Source organism: Eptatretus burgeri, chromosome 4, assembly GCF_056783735.1.
Source record: "Eptatretus burgeri isolate ZD-2024b chromosome 4, Ebu_testis_v1, whole genome shotgun sequence".
Taxonomy (NCBI): Eukaryota; Metazoa; Chordata; class Myxini; order Myxiniformes; family Myxinidae; genus Eptatretus; species Eptatretus burgeri.
Window position 1 is genome coordinate 32,515,943 of NC_140964.1, and position 20,561 is coordinate 32,536,503.

The 20,561-nt window shown below is 41.4% G+C and overlaps 1 protein-coding gene and 1 long non-coding RNA gene across 8 annotated transcripts in view; one reads left to right on the forward strand and one right to left on the reverse strand.

The window, feature by feature from the left end:
- LOC147027752 (ELKS/Rab6-interacting/CAST family member 1-like) overlaps positions 1–20,561 on the forward strand; it is a 434,885-nt gene that overhangs the window by 349,352 nt on the left and 64,972 nt on the right. For 4 of the 7 annotated variants that reach the window (XM_085877321.1, XM_085877319.1, XM_085877324.1 and 1 more), the window contains 2 exons: positions 7,015–7,162; positions 13,763–13,861. In XM_085877321.1, coding sequence (XP_085733447.1) covers positions 7,015–7,162; positions 13,763–13,861 — 247 coding nt within the window. The other 3 variants (XM_085877323.1, XM_085877322.1, XM_085877320.1) reach the window with 3 other exon arrangements.
- LOC147027754 (uncharacterized) lies at positions 10,297–12,409 on the reverse strand. Its single transcript, XR_015057243.1, has 3 exons — positions 12,268–12,409; positions 12,087–12,164; positions 10,297–10,479 (listed from the first exon to the last, which is right to left on the reverse strand). It is a non-coding gene; the product is annotated as an uncharacterized LOC147027754 (long non-coding RNA).

Here is a 20,561-nt window from a genome sequence, read left to right on the forward strand (position 1 = left end):
AATGATTCTCTTTGCTGTAAACTCGTTTTTGCATTGCTTATTATTATTTTTTGGAAGATCGACCATGTCACAGATATTCCAAAAATTCCAGTTGCAGATCCAGTACATAATGACTAAATTCTGGACTCTTATGAACGTTTCCTCATTGGTACATTGAGCTTTCCACTGGCAAAATAATTGACTAGACTGCGCAATCAACCACTATCCTTCCTTGGCATCTTCTTGCAGGTACCATGAGCTCCTCATACAGATTTCTTTCAGACTACGACTAAGCCAAAGCAAATCGTACTCCATATGACAACATAATACAGTATCGTGAATGAAGAAAAAAAACTTCCATTTTGTAAATCGGTAAGAGCATATTTGGAATCTTTTCTATTTGCATTGTCACTGATGGATCACTGGAGCAGTCATTTTCAATGTTTCTGGAGGTTCGACTGTTCCTCCTAACCTTGCGCTTTTGCCGTCCTGCATGACGATTTACAGACCAGGCACAGGAGCTCACATAGCCTAACAAATTTCCTTTTTGCAAATCTTTAGGTTAAACCTCCAAGGTTAAGTCAGATTTGAGTTGACTTAGTAAATCTCCAGCATGCCCAAGTTATTCGCAAGATTTTCTTGCAGGTGGGAGTGTAGCCTGCTCTTGCAGACAATGCTGGAAAGGAATATAAATCATTTGAGTAATGGAGGAGCAGCTGTTCTTGGTCATGACGAATGGAAGTGTGAAACAGAGGCAAAGAGACAGTGGTAAATCTGCCCAATCCGAGCCTTATGCCACGTACCCCGCATCGCGGTGCCTTGGATCTGTGCCTCACCACCCGTTGCCACCATCAAGCCCATTGCAGTGCTGTTAAATCGATTGCTGCAGCCCACCACAGGCCTCCACCTTCTGTCTGGACTGACACCTTCCAAGTTTTCAACTTTCTGCACCCCTCCCCCCCCCCAAGCAAATGGATATGGAAGCAACTATTGTGGAGCTGGTCCCCCTGCCGTGCCGGGTTGGCATGTACCTGAATACCTACACGAAGCTTCCCCAGCTTGCGAGGCAACCTGAGCTGAGCTGCTGGGTGTGTCAAACCTATTGCGTTTGGTTTCACAGTGATTATCCAGTGCTTTGACCTGGTTTTCTTTGCGTTTGCTTCACACCGGTGCAAACAAAACAACTGCTTGGGAACTGAACAGCACAATGCGACTGTTCATGTTGTTGAAAAAGCAAGGACATTAAGACAATTAAATCAACACAGTTTACAGGATTTGAACTTGAAGTTGCAGGATCACATGATACGAGTGCTCAGATGGTAACACCTACCACATCTCAGTCTATTCCCTCTCTTTTGAATGTTGGAGGTGAAAATGCAAACACCCACTTTGTGCAGTGTAGGATGGTGACTTTAAAAGTCTATTTTAGAAATGAAAAACACAAGGACATGCAGTTACCATAGAAAACATTATGAATAATCCCCCTCACAATTTCTCAAGAAGAGCTTTCGTCATAGGAGGTTGAACTATTACACATACCTTATAGGCTGACATCCTTGTAAGCATTTGAATCCCTGATAATGGCACAAATAACGACAATGCCAATTGTTTCAAATTCGATCTTTTCTCTCAAGAATCCATTGATGTGGTGTAATGGGTTGAGCATCCTCTCTGAGACTTGGAGGTCGGTGGTTATAACCCTGGCTGAGTCCTACGTACTACTTGCTTGCTACTCAGCATTTAAAAATAATAGAACATGACAAACAACCATCGTTTGGCAACCATTGCACAGGCTTTGATGGGTCATAATGGCCTCCTCCTGCATTGAAGTTGCGGAACTCATATGATATTATACTAGCAGGGGCTACCCGAGGAGAGGGGTGTGGGGGATACCCGGCACTGCCGGCTGGGTGAACTTTTCCCAGCGGTGGTTTTGGGACGTGCTGTACATTGAAAAGTTATGGAATTGTTGGCCTCATAGTGGTTACCTATTTCTTTTGGGCTGGTGGCATCACTGCCTGACTCCACATCAATATATATATATATATATACATACATGCACACACTTTATAGCAGCCTTTGGTGGCCTCAGAACGGATGTCAAGGCCAACATGTGGTAGCTTAAAATCTTGGCCAGCTTCTGCAGTCTGTACACCCAAAAGTTGAAGCCTCTAGGTGGTACAGTTCTGCCATGGAAAATAACGCACAAACACAAATAAATGCACAAACACAGCAAATATTTATGTCGATTATATTATATTATTGTCACGTCTGAGTACCTGTTAACACAGGATTCTTCAGAGCCAGGACCTTTCATCCCGAGATAGCCCAAATGGTCTTTTACTTGCACTGCATTCAGTTATTATTCCACAACTTTACCATTCCCCAAGGATCTTTCAACTGAGCTAAAATCGATGGCACATACGCATGAAAAGCAGATGGCTCAAACATGTTTTCTTACCTTTTAAAGGGTTTATTTTGTATGGAAAAGTACATGGAAGAAGGTAGACAAGATGCTATAATAAACGGTTTGAACCAAGCGAATCAAGACACAAAGAGGTAGATGGGAATAAGCAAATGTATATTCAAGGATAATAAATAAAGCAGCAAATCCCAACCCACTCTATGTGCCACAGAACACACTTTTACACCAAGATAAGAATGCAGGCAGGACTACGAAGTGCAGGGTGGGTGCAGGACTCAATCCCACCCACTTTGGAAACCAGGTGCGAGACGATGAGAGCCAGTGATGAAGTGAGTCCAAAGACAAAGAAAACCAGTCATGAGTAACCCTGAAGATGAAGAATGCCTGAAACAGAGCACGATCAAGTGAACCAGCGACAAGGAGCGTAAGTGACGATTAGTCCCTTGTGGTCCTCTTTGTCTTTCTAGATGAAGCCTCCTGGTCTTTCCTCCATCTTCTATCCAGGCCCTCTTCTTTTGTCCATGAGCTCTGATGTGCCCTTTCTTTCTCTATCTCCAAAAACACAGGGTTATCAAAGCTTACGTCAATCCCAATCTCCTTCGGAGATCCAAAATAGCATCTGCCTCTCAAACTCATTCGTGTTTGGCCCCTCGTCCTCCACTTCTTTTCTTTCTCTCCTGATGGGCAGCGTTCTCTCTCTGGGGTCCCACCCATGGGAGTGGCCCCAATAATAATACATGTACAATCTTTTATTTTGACTCCACACCACATTGCACTGCCATGACTGTCATATTCTGGCCATAGAGATCGTAATCAGCCAAATCGCACACGTGATATGTGTGCCTTTGCATTTGGGAAGTCCTCACTTAGCCCTGACCACAAACAAGAGGTGTTTACACATTCAACATTACTGTCTAACCTATCTATAAATTACATACACTGCCTCCTCAGCATCACTTGTAACAAATGACTTGCTCTGATGGGTCGCCATTACATGACAATCTAACCAAACTCAAAACACACTGAACATACTACACTTACCACAGTCTAGCTGTGTAACCCCTTCCACTTCCACATCACATTATATTACATTATATTATATTTATTACATTTTGTTATATTAATTACATGACATTGCATTATATTATATTAAATGAAATTATTTTATATTATATAATATTATGTTAGATTATATTACATGATATGATATCAAGTGCACATGAATGGACCTGCCATGAATTTGGAAAATTCAGGAAGCAATGTAATTATCAGATGCTGATTATTTTTAGAGACAGAAAGCTAGTTCTGTTGACACCCAGTGACAACTGAAATGTAGTCCATTTAGAAAGTATTCACACCCATCAACTTTTGTCACATTTTGTTGTATTTCAGCTTGAATTTGAAATGGATTAAATTTAAATATTTTATCACCGATCAACACAAAATACTCCATCATGACAAAGTGAAAACGTTTTTCGAAATTTTTACAAATTAATTAAAAATGAAAAAGTGAAATGTCTTGCATCAATAATTATTCAACTTCCTGAGTCAATACTTTGTAGAAATGCCTTTGGCAGCGATTACAGCTTCGAATCTTTCTGGGTATGTCGGTATCAGCTTTGCACATCTGGATTTGGGGATTTTCCTCCTTGCAGATTTGCTGAAGCTCTGTCAAGTTGGATTGGGAGCGTCAGTGAACAGCAATCTTCAAGTCTTTCCACAGATTCTCAATGGGATTCAATTCTGGACTTTTACTGAGACACTCAAGCACTTTCATGTTCCTGTTCTGAAGCCATTCCAGTGTTGCTTTGGCTGTATGCTTGGGGTCATTGTCCTGTTGAAACATAAATCTTTGCCACAGTTGAAGGTCTTTTGCATTCTGAAGCATGTTCTCCTCAAGGATTTGCCTATATTTGGCTCCATTCATTGTTCAAGTCTCCCAGTTCCTGCTTCTGAAAAGCATCCCCAGAGCATGATGCTGACACCACCATGCTTCATGGTAGGGATGGTGTTAGATTGGTGATGAGCTGTGCTCGGTTTCCGTCAGATGTAGGGCGTTGCATTCAGGCCAAAGACTTTAATTTTCGTCTCATCAGACCACAGAATCTTTTTCCTCATGCTCTCAGAGTCTTTCACACACCTTTATGCGAACTCCAGGCGTGCTGTCATGTGCCTTTTTCTCAGGTGTGGCTTCCGTCTCGCCACTCTCCCATAAAGCCTCGATTTGTGAAGTGCTGCAGAGATTGTTGTGCTTCTGGTAGGTTCTCCCATCCTAGCCAAGGAACTCTTTGGTTCTGTCAGAGTATTCATTGGGTTCTTGGTCACCTCCTGACCAAAGACCTTGTTGCTCAGTTTGGTCGGACAGCCAGCTTGAGGAAGTCTGAGTAGTTCCATATTCTTTCCATTTTCTAATGATGGAGCTTGCTGTGTTCTTGGGAATTTTCAACACTTCAGTAATTGTTTTATACTCTTCTGCAGATATATGTCTCCTCACAATTCTATCTTACATCTCTATGGACAGTTCCTTGGACTTCATGGTGGAGTTTCTGCTCTGACATGCACTTTCAACTCTGGGACCTTATGTAGACAGGTGGGTTTCTTTCTAAATCATATCCAATCAATTAAATTGGGCACAGGTGGACTTCAATCAAGTTGTCGAGACAACTCAAGGATGATCAAAGGAAATTGGATGCACCTGGGCTCAATTTGGAGTGTCATAACAAAGGGGTTGAATACTTATTGATGCATGGCATTTCAGCTTTTTATTTTTAATTTGTAAAAATTTGTAAAAACATTTTTTGCACTTTGTCATTATGGGGTATTTTGTGCAGATTGGTGACATTTAAAAAAAAAAAATTAATCCATTTTAAATTCAGTCTGCAACACAACAAAATGTAACAAAAGTCGAGGGGTGTGAATACTTTCTGAAGGCACTGTACATGTGCAGTAACACATCAACGTTGAAGATGAATGAATCTACATTTGAGACTCAAAGCAGTGATTGTCTTCGATTAAAATCCAGGATGACCTGATAAATGGGGAATATTATCTAGAAAGTAAACAATTTTCCTGAGAACAAGGCCAAAGATCACGGGTTTGCTCGAAGGGGTCGATTGAAGGACAACTTCAGAGATTTCTTCCACTTAGAAAGAGGGACACAAGCCATCGGCTTCGGACCTTCCAAGGTGCTAAACCCAAGTCCAGTTCAAGTCTTCTTTGCAATCATCGATTCTTCCCAACGGCATGCAGGCGAAGAAATCCTAAAAGACTTCATTTGTCACGTTTCTCACACAGCCACCCTGCATTAAAATTTTGTGAAAAATTCTTTTGATCCTGTTTCTTTTTTGAGTGTCAATTTTCTTTTTTTTAAATAACATGGACGCATGAAAATTGTTACGGTTACACATTTGTGTTTGGGAATCGGACCGTTATGTTGGCTGCATGAGCTTATCGGGACCTTCCATGAACTTGGCAGCAGAGCCTTCTTTAGTTACATTGTGCAGATGGTAGCCGTAATGACCCTGGAAAGCATCTTGACATTGTCCTGCCTTCACAATACAGTACATCTCATTGCCAAGTGATTTAACGGAACGGTTATGTCACGACAGAGGCTGCCCAGGACAAATGGCATAAACTACCTTTAACCCATTTGTGAACATCATAAAGCACATTTCAGTAAAACTTGAAGACAAATTTGAGTTTAACTTTTTGGATGTGTCGAAAAACGATTGAAATAAGATTTGATGGAATTGATTGATTGTTTTTGCTGTCGTTGAAATATTTGTGCTGTCAAGCCCTCTCGATGTCAATAAACCGAACATCAACATCCATAAGTGCTACCAGTCGGACTGGTATTCATTTTAGTCATTTTGTTAGTTGTGCTGAAGTCTTGAGATGTATTCTACACTCTTTGGTTTAAATTAGATTAAATGCTCATCTTGAGGGTATGCAAGTGAGACACAACATTCTAACTCATGTGATTCTTCATGTGGCTGGCTCGATTTCCTGGAGGTATGCTCACTCACATCTTATCTGAGTTGTCTAGCTTGGGTTTGAATCTCGACCCAGCTATAAACTGTCATCTTGGTGTTTCATATGCAGAGTGAGATAACAATGCGTGTGTGTGCACACACACTTTTACATATGTGTGTCTGTGTCTATGTCCCCTTATTTATAACCGCCTCCTTCGTCTTACTCTTATCTCGTTCCTTTCTGCTTTTTCTCTTCTGTGTGTGTGCCATCCCTCAGGTGGGCTTGAAACCGAGTGCAAAGTTATCGTCAGCATCCTGAGCAAATTCTAAATTTCTGTCCAAATGCACAGGGACACTGCATCAGCAGCACGGCTGTGCTGCAGTAAATGATGCAACTAGCACGCTGAATTCAGAATTTATTGGCAGTCAAATGTGCATTTTCTAACAACAATTTACAGTCATTCAATGCTTGTACTACTCATGAATTTCACAAAGATATAATCAGTCTGGAACGACGACCTTCACGGTGTCGGTAGATTGTCAAAGAGCTATTTTAGGAGCTATAAATTAATTTTGATGATGATTTTGCACTACTGATGCGACTTTTTTTGTGGTGTGAAACATGGCTATGCATTACAGGCAGGAGGCTTTGCTGGCAGCCATCAGTGAGAAGGATGCCAACATTGCACTACTTGAACTGTCTGCCTCAAAGCGTAAGAAAACGCAGGAAGAAGTTGCAGCGCTGAAGCGTGAGAAAGACCGTCTAGTACAGCAGCTGAAACAGCAGGTATTTGCTGTTTGTGTGCGCGCGTGTTTGTGTGTGCACGCGTGTTTGTGTGTGCACGTGCTTGTGTTTGTTTGCATGTGTTTGCACGCATGTTTGCATGTACGTGTTTGTGTCTCTGTCCCCTTGTATATGACCACATCCTTCGTCTTACTCCTGTCTTGTTGTTTCTGCATTCTCTCTTCTGTTTATTCTTTCTTTCTCCCGTCTTTTCTCTTTCTCTTCTCAACTCCCATTTCATTGAAACTTTTTTGCCAATTCTAGCATGCAGAGGTTAATGTCAGGAATTCTGGAGCATCGTTCAAGTGTCAGGTAAGAGCACTTGACCCAAGGCAGAGGATTAGAGAATGAGGGAGAATCCAGATTCCAGCTTGCGGGGAAAGAGCACCTCTCAGGTTATATTCACCCTTCACTCCATCTCAATGCTACATCCCCCTTCACGAATAAGAAGTTGAAGAAACACTTTGCATGGTAGCTACTAATTTGGTTTCGTCTTTTGTAACAAGAGATGCCAGGTTATTTGAAGAAACGAAAATAATGGTTATGTAAAGTAAAATGCAAGGCATTTCATGAACCAAAACAGCCAACAATCTTTTAGGATAGTATCCCCTGATAGTGCAGGCATGCATTTATCAACAGACAACTAGTAACGATATAAATCAAATTTTTCATTTTTAATAGTTTTGTGAATATTATTCATAATAAATCAGCTGGAACCCAGGAATGAAGAGGGAACTGATATTGAATAAACATTGCGGATCAATGTTACTTTTTCCGCAGTTATCTCTGGAACAAATTTATTGCCACTTTATCGTATTCAAATGTTCAGAGTAAAGGCCCAGTCACACCTTGACGTTTTAGCCAGCAATGGCAACGTATTAAAATGTATGTAAAACGCTGGCTGACGTTGAACTTTTGATGTTTTTTTTAAAGATTCGGACGTATTCATAACGACTTGGTCTTATGCATAACGTATTAGTAATGGAGACAGAACGTTTCGTTGTGTTATAGATAACTTATACCAACGAATGCTGAACCTGTTGTTGGCCTACACAACCTATGCCCAACGATAGTCTAACTTAGGCATAGCGCGCTGCACGTATCGCCGACTATGACGTGACGTAGCCTATTAAAAGGCTGATGCACAACGATTCGAATCATAACTGCCGTAGAAATGGAAGTGTCAACATCGCGGTCACACCTTGGCGATGTTGCCAGCATCTGCCGACCTCTGAAAAATGCGTCTAAAACGTTGGCGTATGTCGAATACGGTATGGGTAAGTTTGGTATGCATGAATCGAACGCTAAAGTACGCTATCATACGTCGTATTAAGTGGAGTACATCTTGTAATTTTAAACATGTTGAAAATTTTACGACGTACTTGCCGTATGACACACGCTCCGCATGCGATGGGAATAAGTTGTACTCACGTTACGCGATCGGTGACACACATCGACACACGTTACTTGTAAGGTACTCATAAGTTGAAACGCGTTAAGGTAATGGTTAGCGTCAGTGTTCCAGACTCCCTGTTTTTTTTTCTTCGGTATGACGGTGTTCAGTGTACAGTGCGGTTATGATTTAAATCGTTGAGCGGCAGCCTATTAATTATATTATATAATAACCGCACTAGAAATCGAAGTGTCAAAATCACCATCATACAGAAGGAAGGAAGAAAAAAAAAAAAACAGGGAATCTGGAACACTGACTCCAACCATTACCTTGATGTGTTTCGACTTATGAGCACCTTACAAGTAACGTGTGTCGATGTGTGTCACCGATCGCGTAACGTGAGTACAACACGTTACTCATAGGTTAGAAATAAGTTTCGGGTACGCTAAACATTACCTCGACATGTTTCGACTTGAGTAACTTACAAGTAACGTGTGTCGACGTGTGTCAACGATCACGTGACGTGCCTACAACTTAGGGCCAGCGTTATGCAGAACGTGTGAGTCATACGCTGGCATAAGTCTTAAAATTTCAAGCATGGAAAATTTGAGGACGGCCGAACAGTACAACGTTTAAAGCCAGCGTACAACGACGTATGGCAGTGTTTTTCAGCGTGCTCTCAATGTTATCAAAACTTACCCATAACGTGTTCGACGTGTACCAGCGTTTTAGACAAATTTTCCAAAAATCGGCATAAGCTGGCTAAAACGTCAAGGTGTGACTGGACCTTAAATAACTCACAAGAAATCAGTGCAACATCCAGGAATGCGAATTCATTCTATCAACCAATCGGAATGGCTGGTAGCTTGCTTAGGTTTTGTGTGTGTACAAACAGGAATTTCACTCGAGTGACGGACAAAACCGGTTTAGCAATCGGATTTCATATAAAGTGAGAATTTTTTTTTTTTTTTACTGTCAACAAGCATGCACAACACAGTAATGTGACATATTACAACTGATGAACTTCCCATGAGGCCTTGCATGCATTACCAAAATGGTAATGTTTGCCTGCAACCAATTGACTTTATTTATTGTGTGCCAATATGTTGGTGTTATCAGACCAATGGTGGCAAATTTTGGATTGACAAACTACACATTGATGAAGATGACCAATGGTTCAATGCAAAGTATAAAGTAGTAAGGAAGCTAGCGAGCTAGGTCATAAAATTGAGTGAACAAAACACTCATATAATATGTTGTTACAGCACGGGGTTTGGGGCTCACCACGAGGGGAAGCACACGAGTTTCTCCCAAACATCCGGTCCTGAGGCCGCCGACCACATATAACTAACTCCACAGTCCAACAGGTAACCTAACTAGAGGCCACGCCCTCGGCAACACACCTAGTGATCTACTGCTGAGCGAAACATATAGGTACAACACTGGCTAACAGAGCAAATCAGGTGGGGTACAACTTCCCGTCTAACTATGCTTGTACACTGTGTCGAACCAAAACCGAGACAGATTGGAAGTGTTGCAAATAACCAACAATTATTTATTTACACACACATACAAGCAAGCAATCATTTTAAAGTGAGTATTTGCTGGCAAGAAAGCAAAAGGCACAAAATAGCATATTTAACTGCAATTTACACAAAAGATATGGCCATCATTAATTCTGGGGAGAAGAAGAAAACCAGAAGAACTTGAGAAGAAAAGAAAAGTATGGAGTGTAGGGGTCGATTCCTTCCCTCACCTCATGTCGCCCAACAAGGTGGTGCCAGCCCAAATATACTGGAGAATGGGGGTGGGGGAGTGGATGGGGAAGATGGTCAGTGAAGTGTTGATGCGGTGAGATGGGACCACAGCCTCGTCTGAGGTTTCCAAATGCAGTAGGCAACTGCTCCTCGGCATCCCAGCTCCTTTTCTGCCATGCAAAGTACACAGAAATGCTGTTTCTAGTGCGTTCCATCCCTTCAAGCTGCTTAAGCTCCACATAATACTCTCCACACACACTGCACACCCCTCTGCACACCCGAAATATGTATATATATATATATATATATATATATATATATATATATATATATATATATATATATATATATGTATATATATATATATATATATATATATATATATATATATATATATGTATATATATATATATATATATATATATATATATATATATATATATATATATATATATATATATTAAAACGCTAAGCCATATTTTGTGGACGTATCTCTTCTGAAACTGCCGGACAGATTGTCGCCACTTTCGGCATGCGGGTGCTCTGTGGTCTCATGAACAGCATGGGCTATGTGAGATCATGCCAGATGGACAGGTTTGGGAATTTTTGGAGATTTCCTAATTTTTACATTCGTTTGCTTGGCGATGTGTGACGTCACCGCTGAGAGGCGTAATGACGTCATGACATCATCGGTCATTCGCTGACGTCATTACGTCTGTCGTCGACAGACCGTCACTGCTGAGAAGCATAATGCCAATCCTAGAAAACAGCGTCTGCAATGTAAAACCCTCTTCTGCACATGCTGACGACCTCAGAAGGTGAATTTGACACAAAAAATGTTACAAGAAACATTGTATTTAAAGAAATTCCATAAATCACATTGTGAACACTGGATATATTGACGTCCTAACGAACTCTCACTCTATAAACTTCGCGCGGAGCGCTGGTTTGGCTAGTATATATTTAAACCACGTAAAGCTCTTTCTAACCACTGACTTATTTCACTGGCTTAACTGGCTGATATTAAAGGTTCGGTACCTTCTGGGTGACGTAGAAAGCTGAAATTTTGCGTGCCAATGGACATCAAAGCCGGTACACTGGGAAAAATCACAGACTCGTCGGACAACATCCATAAATGAAAATATACAGAAATGAAAAAAATGCAGGTGAGTGACCCGAGACAATGGGGAAGCATGGTAATTTTGTGTACCAACGGACATCGAAGCCGATACACCAGGAAAAATCACAGAACCGTCTGAAAGCATCCGTAAAAGAAAAAAATAAACAAACGAGAAGGGCACTCGGTGGAGCGCATACCTCCGCCATGTAATGCCTGATGCACGGCAACGTATGGGGCCATTACATTTTTGAGATATCGTGCTATATATCGTTTTTGGCCCTATCCCTCAATGGTGAAGAATCACTTAAATATTATAGTAGTCGGATGCAGATCCGGATCTTCACCAAAATCGAATCAATTCGGCGTGGTCACACACCCAACATGTCCACCAAGTATCATCCGAATCCGTCCACAACTTTTTGAGATATCGTGCTATTTATCATTTTTGGCCCTATCTCTCAATGGTGGAGAATCACTGAAGAAATTCTAGTGGTCAGATCCGGATCCAGATCTTCACCAAAATTTAAACAATTTGTCCTTGTCACACACCAAACCTGTCCACAAAATTTCATCCGAATCCTTCCACAACTTTTTGAGATATTCTGTACACAGACAGACAAACAGACAGAAAACGGGTGAAAACATAACCTCCTTCACCTTCGGTGGCAGAGGTAATGAAAAAAAAGGTAATTCTGCTGGGTGTCTATGTCCACGCACCCTCCACACCAGGGGTCCCTGTTGAGGAGAGCTGGTTTAGTCACCGACACTCAACCATGAACAGGTTAGTACAAGTTTTACATGATCCCCGTAGCAAGCCACAGATCTGGTCTGTCCTGACCTGAAAATCAAGGTTGGGTGCCACAGTATCGGCTGGGCAGCTTTATACTGTCTATTAGCGATGCACAATGCAGGACTCCTGTCCTCAAGCGATACCCAACTCCAATGGCCGAGCAGCCGGATTACAGGCGCACGCTGCTATGCCCAACACAAGGACAGTATGGGTGGGGTTAATGGGGTATATTGGGAGTGTCGGTGTGGTGTCGGAATGCGGTGTAAAGTGGTTGGAACTGCCGGGTTCAACAGTTTGCCTGTGGCTGTTTGTCCTTGGACTCTCACACCAGGTCTCTCGTCAGCCAATGACTCGTGCAGGCGCAGGCAATTGACAGCTTGTTCAGGCAGACTCATCCAGGCACAGCGCATGCAAGCGGCAGCTCATGGCAGAAATAGCATGAGGCCGCTAGCCGGTATAACAAATTGTCTTCCTTTATCTTATGATATGTTGATGATGTGATCAATAAAATTTCTTACAAAAATTATAAAATGCATTTCCCAGACTGTGTTGCACCACATTGCCCACCGAAGGTGGGCCAAAAAGGGAACTCCCATCCTGTGGGCAGTAGTGCCCACTGGTATATATAACCTTCTTCAACGGCACCAATTATTCCTAAAGTATTGTGCAGTAGGTCGAGGCGAACAGTTCTTGCCTAAGTCTTTCACGAACCAGCTGGCTGGCCTGACATTCGAATGGCAGGAATCTGTAATTAGTTCAGGGTGCCAGGGATAACTCACATACTCTGTGCAAAAGGCACCGTGGGATCATTGACGTGCACCTAGTGCTGGCAGACGGGTCCTCCAGTTTACCGTCCATCTGAGAGGTGGCACACACATTGATGTATCACCTTGCCTGCAAAACACCATGGTGACACAGGCTAGACAGTGTGTGTGTGTGTGTGTGTGTGTGTGTGTGTGTGTGTGTGTGTGTGTGTGTGTGTGTGTGTGTGTGTGTGTGTGTGTGTGTGTGTGTGTGTGTGTGTGTGTGTGTGTGTGTGTGTGTGTGTGTGTGTGTGCGCGCGCGTGCGTGTGCGTGTTAATATAGTAGACTTCTCCTTTACTCTTACATTAAATGTCCTCACAATAACTGTATAATTGTATTATTTTGATAGCGTTCGCTCTATACTTACATCTAAATTGTTTAAGGCCTGCTGGGGCCCATCTTCATTTTGTCTCGTGTACATATTGTATTGTGAAAAAGGCATAATATTTGAACCCCTATCATGTTCCACAATTTCCCCTTCTCTCCTTATCTTGATCCTCCTTACTCCCTACTTCCTTGGTTCTCCTTTTATTCCATTCACGTATTTTTGCTGTCAAATTAATTTCTCTTCCTCCCCCATCCCAACCCCCCAGCCCCCATGGAGAAAAATGTCGATTGCAAAATTTCTGTTTCAGGAGAGATATTTCAACTTGTACTCGGAACAAATATATTATCAATAACATGTATCTCGTGTGAAGTCCAATGGAGATGGAGTGGTGTTGCTATTCTTTTCTTCAAGACTCAGAATCGAATGAAACTGATGGCAGACTGCTATGAGGATGATGAGCGACTGGCTGTCAGGACTCAGCCTGTGAGCCAAGGATCGTCAGCAGATCAGGTGTGTGTGTGTGTGTGTGTGTGTGTGTGTGTGTGTCACTTTATTTGTTTTGCTTCCATCTTGTGGCTTACTTTCAATGCCTTTGCTTCATTTGGCTTGTGCTTATTAGTCTGTGCCTGACTGTTACAATGCAGTACTGGCAATCAGGAATCAATTTCATTCTATCTTTTGCTTACACTGGATTAAGATGGGGCAAGATTCCCCACTTCCACCCTCCAGATACCTCTGTATTCCCTCCTCAGTCCTGGTTCTAAAAGTTCAGTGTCCTGTTGGTCTGCAACAGAGGGTTCTCCAGCTGACTGCAGAGCAGAAAATTCTAAATGAAAGAAAATATTCAGTATACCGAACAAAAGAACATAGGAGGGATTTTGCTCCATCTTAGTTGAGTACTTGGCAACCACACTGCATGCTTGTGGACTTTAATCAACCCTGAAACTGGCATAGGCTTTGCAACTTGCATGAAACATCGTTGATGTCATAGCTCGCAAATTATGAAATCGTAACATCGTCCATTGTAGTCCGCAGCTTCACAGCTTCATTTGCCGCCTGCACTGCTCAGAGCTGTGGGATGACCAAGTTCACTAACCTCCTCTCCTTCCGCCCTCACGCTGCCCACGGCCACTGCCCTTCTAATGAATAGGATGACGAGGAAGGGATTTGGGCCTAGCCCAGCCTCACAGAGTTTGCGACCTTTTTGTTCAGAGGGGTGAGCTCACTGAATTAACTCTATCACTACCCTCTCCTTTTCTGTTACATTCTCTGATGTCTCATGTTTCTCTCTAGTTCTTTCTCACACTTGTTCCTCCACATTTGTTTGTATCCCCTCCTTGTTTCCCCCTTTTTACCCCAAGTCTTCATTACCATTCATGTCACTCTTAATTACTCATTATTTCAGCAGTAACCTCCGTAACTGCATGTTCTAATCGCTCTTTGTTTTCGATAACAAGTTTGCTTTTCTAACATTTGTGTTTGTCGTCATAGCACGATCGAGTCTACTTATACAATGTTGCAGTTTCACCCAGTTTTGAGATGAATGGAGCATGTTCGCAGGTTATTAATTGATTATTGCAATAAAATAAAATGAATATAAACGTAGAATTCTCTTTCTTGTTATTTTTAATGAGTAACACGATTTTATTGTACTTTATCACACTTTTTTTGTTGTGAAAGTGAAGTTAATGGAAAGTTTGAAATGATCTTTGTTTGCACTTCCCTGGTACTGCTGTTGTGTACTCGGTTGAGGCGCGTAATTGAGGATGTTCCGTTTGAACTGACATGGTCGGACAGGATAAATATTGGATGTACCGTATATACGCACACCACTTGACACCATAAAAAAGCATATATACACACCACCTGGATTCAAACAGCGTTACGCACATGCCAGTTTTATGCAGTCGACAATATTCGCATGTGTTGTGTTGTCCACCCAATCGGAGGGACTTGAGTCGTGGGGTTATATTTTTGAAGGCTGTCTAGTTTGCTTAAACTTCCTTATGAGTTTTATTGTTGAGAGTGATGATTTATTTGTAAAAAATATATAATAATAATAATAATAATAATAATAATAATAATAATAATACTTGAATGCCAATTTGACACATCTCATTGTAACTACAGTGTCAGGGCTGAACTCATCACAAGATCTGAAAATTGTGCATCGTTTCTACTCACCGGTGTTAAGTATGGTAGCGGTTACATCTGTGCTTGGCTTGGAGGGGAGCAAGTTATGAAGTAGTATAAACAGAAATCTTTTCCATGAGATTTTCGACTTTTCATTCTGGAAAAAATACATTTAATAACAGGTTCGCATGTTTTGATATCAATCAAATAGACCTTTTTTCAGTTTAAACTCCACTGAAAACCCGATGCAACGCACACTCCGAACCAGCAACGTCTAAACCATATATGTCGGGATACATCAAACAGAATGCTGCGTTAGAGTACACATTGCGTTGCATTCCCACAGAGTATTCGATGACATTTCGGAGTCTCAATGTTTCTGACTGTTGCATTCATTAAAGCGTTTCGTTTTTATTTCAGAGATCAGTTGTGCCATACGTGGCTTTGTCACATTACATGTTATCCCATAACATTTATAAAATGCTCGCTCATTTGCGTTATTACCCTGTGTGTGCGAAGCAAAAGTGGGGTTAAGCAATTGGTTCACTTTGTCTGTCTGTCTGTCTGTCTGTCTACAAATGTCAATTAATCAGTCAGAACATGAATTGGAAAACGAACCTGTAGTTTTGCAGGAGCTTGGCTCTGAATTTGACCCGATCGTACATGCGCAGAGAGGAGTGAGATTTAAAAAAAAAATAGTATCTGCCTGCCTGGCAGTAAAAGAAAATTGAAAATCATTCCAAGCAGGAAACCTACTGTTTTTAGCAACATTATAAAAGACACAAACAACAGGCATGGACAACTGATCATCACCATCATCATCATCATCATCATCATCATGATCATCATCATCATCAAACCATTTGAAAGCCTTTATCCCAGAGCAGGGGTCAGCTTTTTGCAGGCTCCAATCATGGTGCCCTTTCTTGTGGCAATGTTTTTACTGCTGGATGCCCTTTCTGACACCAACCCTTTCGTCGCCTTCGACCCTGCAGGGATAATTACCAGTATACTGGTGCTCATTTCGCCGACCTTCGGAAAGATGCTAACTCAGCGGCCAGCGGGGTTCGAACTCAGGACCCCAAGGATCCCAAACCACCATCCTTACCACTGAGCCACACCAGGCTCAGGCATGAACAACTGATGTGACATGTTAAATAAGGTGGTGTAAAAGATGCTGCATCAACGGCGATAAACTTGTGGAAAAAAAAACAACATTCTACAACCTTTAAAATCTATATTTTATTTCAATTAAGTTATATACTTGAACACTGTGGACTCCACAGTGTGGAGCACAAATCACCGTAAAACCCTTTTGGCAATTTCAAAACCCTTTTGCTTAGCAGTAACTGGACAAAATATCACGGCATTTTACATCATATCGACCAATCAAATTTAGTGCTCGCAGATCCTCACCCATGTCCTTTTTTTTTCTCTCAAGACTACATGGGGTAAGGTGTTCTATGAACTCTCTAATTTTGTATTTGTTTCATCTTAATTTTGTTGTAGTCTCTAACCTTCGAGATTTGACGTAAACTTTCATAATTAATTAATGTAGTGCTTTTTCTTTATTTCAAGACAATCGCTTCAATTCATTCACTGGAAGTTTCTTGTACGCTTTTGTTCGTGTTCGATGCTGTGATGGATTAATATCGATTTTTCGTCTCTCTATTTGTATTGTGCCCATTTCTGAGCCGTCTGTCCTGCGTTCCATCCTTCAAAATCACAAATTCGACCCCAAACCTCCGTTTCATCACAGTGCCAGCAGCATGTGACAGCAATTTCCATTTGTAATCGTCGCTATGTAAAAGATGTTATGGTGTTACGGACCCAGATAATGCCTTTTTCCATGGATATGGTGTATATATCGAAGAATCAGGTGTATATATCGAAGGTTCCAGCACTCTGCATATTTTTCCGTGACTGTAACTGAATCATCCTGAGGTTTATCCTCAGGTGCAAGCAGTCTAAGTACCATCTACGACTGCAAGAAGGCACCGAAGGAATCCTCTTTGAAGAAAAACTATCCATGGGCAGGGAAGACCTAACTCCTCGAATTGCTCTTCACCTTGAGGAGCTAGATGTCGAATGGCTGTGGCTAAATGTGAGAATGACTTGAACTGCAGAGCGCTCGATCCATTGCTCATTCTGTTCAATAAGCGCATTTCCTTACATTGGAATTACCAAATTCAAAATCCCCGCTTTCCTCCAACTCATTGACAAGATCGCTATCTGTAAGCGCTTCTCGAAATGAAACAACCTTTCACGCAAATTTTGTATACTTGCCGGACCCATTTTCACATTTTGACAAGATTAAAAGATTGCTTTTTTTGTTTAATTGCAATAAGCTTATTCATAAGCAGAACGTTTGCATCGATACAAATGTCGAGAAGGGGATTTCAAAGAATTACATATGAGGCCTCTAGCCGTGATTGATCACCTTTCATTGGCATTGCCTTATGTTTGTACAGTCACTGCTGAGCATGGATGTCAGAAATCCATTATAAACCTTATATCAAGTAATTATAAGAAAACAATTGTGGTGATAATGCTTTTTGACACCACTTCAGATGGACATAACAATCGTGCACTACATAGTCCACAGCTGCCTGCCTGACTGATGTTCGACTGGCCACCCACCTCGCTGACTCAAAGAAGCTGGCAGAGTAGGTCATCGGGAAGGGTTCAGTCTGGAGGTCACGCAGGGTTCTTGCCCGCCTGGCGAGAGGCCTGCATTACTGCTGTATCCAGGCCCTGGGCATTGCAAGTTCTCGGTGGGATGGGACGGGTGACTGAGAGACAAGCATCAAGGATCGAGTCGTAGAGTTCAGATGGAGGGGGTCTTCTCATGAAAAATAAATGCTGCCAAGGTCACATAATTGAGCTCATTGTTAAGACTTTAATGCCTTCTGCCCTGTCTGGCTTATGTTTTTTTTTTCTTCCTATTCTTATTCTTTCTCAGTCTTCATTTCATTATTTTGAGCATGATCAAAGTCCTTTTGAATGGCATGATCAATGATTGGATGTCCATAATCCAGAGACTAGTACAACTGATATGACCTTCATGATTTCTGTTCATGCAAAGAACCTGTAATAACCAGAAGTGCCATACTCATTGATTATCATTGTGATATATTTTTTCATTTTGGTTTATTAATTATTCCACATTCTGTTGTTGAGCAACAATTTATTCAGACAAAAGAACTACCTCGTAGCATCAGTACCATAATATTTTCTCCTGTGTGAAATGAACCTGACATGATCCCACCCGCACCACTACGAGGTGGATCGATACTCCATTGGGAATATCTCGTGTACAAGCTCACAAAGTCGTACTGTGAGCACCACAGGAAGAGTGGGGTCGTGGTCTCTCATACCAATTGTTATCAACCACTTGGAATGTCATAAGATCTTGTTGTGAACTTCCAATTCCCACATCAGAGGATCCTGCGTGGAATGAGCTATTCAGGAATCCCTGCTGGGAGAACAAACCACAAGTCACACAAGGTGGAAGAACCACGGAGTTTCACATGAGATCTTTCATCTGGATTTACTAGAAGCTATATGTCGCACCTCAAAGCTTTTTTGATGAAAGTCTAGACTCAAGGTCTGCCGCATAATGTGCTTATTGAATTATCGACAGCAGCTAGCTGCTAATCACATGCAAGATGGTGACATTAATGCTTCTTAATTTGCTTGTAAGATTGATGCCCTGGAGAAAATTAACAATAATTATTAACAATGTACCATGCTCACCCAAATGGCTATTCCATTAAGACAAAGTAATTTTGTGACGCTACTCTTGCTAAAGATGCACTTGAAAGTCCACAATGTGCTGCCCCCTGTTGGTGGTGATTCTTTCATACGTAACGTATAAATGTAAATGATATGAAAATGCGATCTACTCAATATCGAGCCCACACCATCCCTACGTTTGACGAAATCAATCTTTTTCGTTTTTTTTTATGCCTCCGCTAACGAAGTCACCGGAGGCATTATGTTTTCAGGTTGGCCATCCGTACATCCGTCCGTCCATGCTGATTTTTCTCTGTTTTCTCTGCAACCGCTTATCTGGTTGACACAAAATTTTGCAAATACTCATGTAGAATGTTTTAATGGCAATTATGATGTCATAGGTCATGTGGTGTGGTCGCCACGTTGGATTGAACGAAAATCTTCAACAATTATTTTCTCTTGAACCGTTTCATCAATCGACGTGAAACGTCACAATTATGATTCTGTCATCATGCGGAACAGATGTTTTAAATTTCAATCTGATCGGACACATGGTCTGGCAGCCAGAATTATTTAATATTTTGAATCTGGGTTCAGGGATTTAAACCAAATTTGGTACAAGTATGTATAATGATGTAATAATGTGGGGGGGGGGAGGCATATCAGGCAACATTGCAATATCGAAGAGTGCCTCTAGTTTTTTATTTATTTAAATCAATAATGGAATTTGTTTCACAAGCAGCATTTGAATGCCAACTTGCTACAAGATTTACGTCATCCTTCTGTAAGTTTCTGGGTCAACCAGGATTTTGTTTCTCCATAAACTTCCTCTTCCACTCGTGTGAACGAACTTGATGAAATTGCAACAAAACTATATTCCTTGAATGCAAAGACATTCATGATCGCCAATACGAGATCGATTGGACTCGCAAACGTATCACGAACGTTCAGTTCCTGAATCAAAGAATTGCTGGAATTTATGAGAATTTGGCCCGTTAGCATTCCCATCTGAGAACGTTGCTAATTCTAATGCTGGGATCCCAGGTTCAAATCCATTATACTATACTAATGTCATCATTCACGTTAAAAAAATACTCCTCACATCCTTGTCCTACGTATGATATACATATGTACAAGCTCTTCCATGAACCTGAGCCACTGTTAAAACAAGAAAGTAAAGGCAAACTAAGACCCGAATAAATTCCTGTGGTGGTCTACTAAATGTACAAGGGTTAGTTGTAATACAACACACGAAACATTTACACTGTTTCAGTAACTATAGTGAACATATAGTGGTTCTTTAATTATTTTTGTATTCGTAATAAATACTTTGACCTGACAT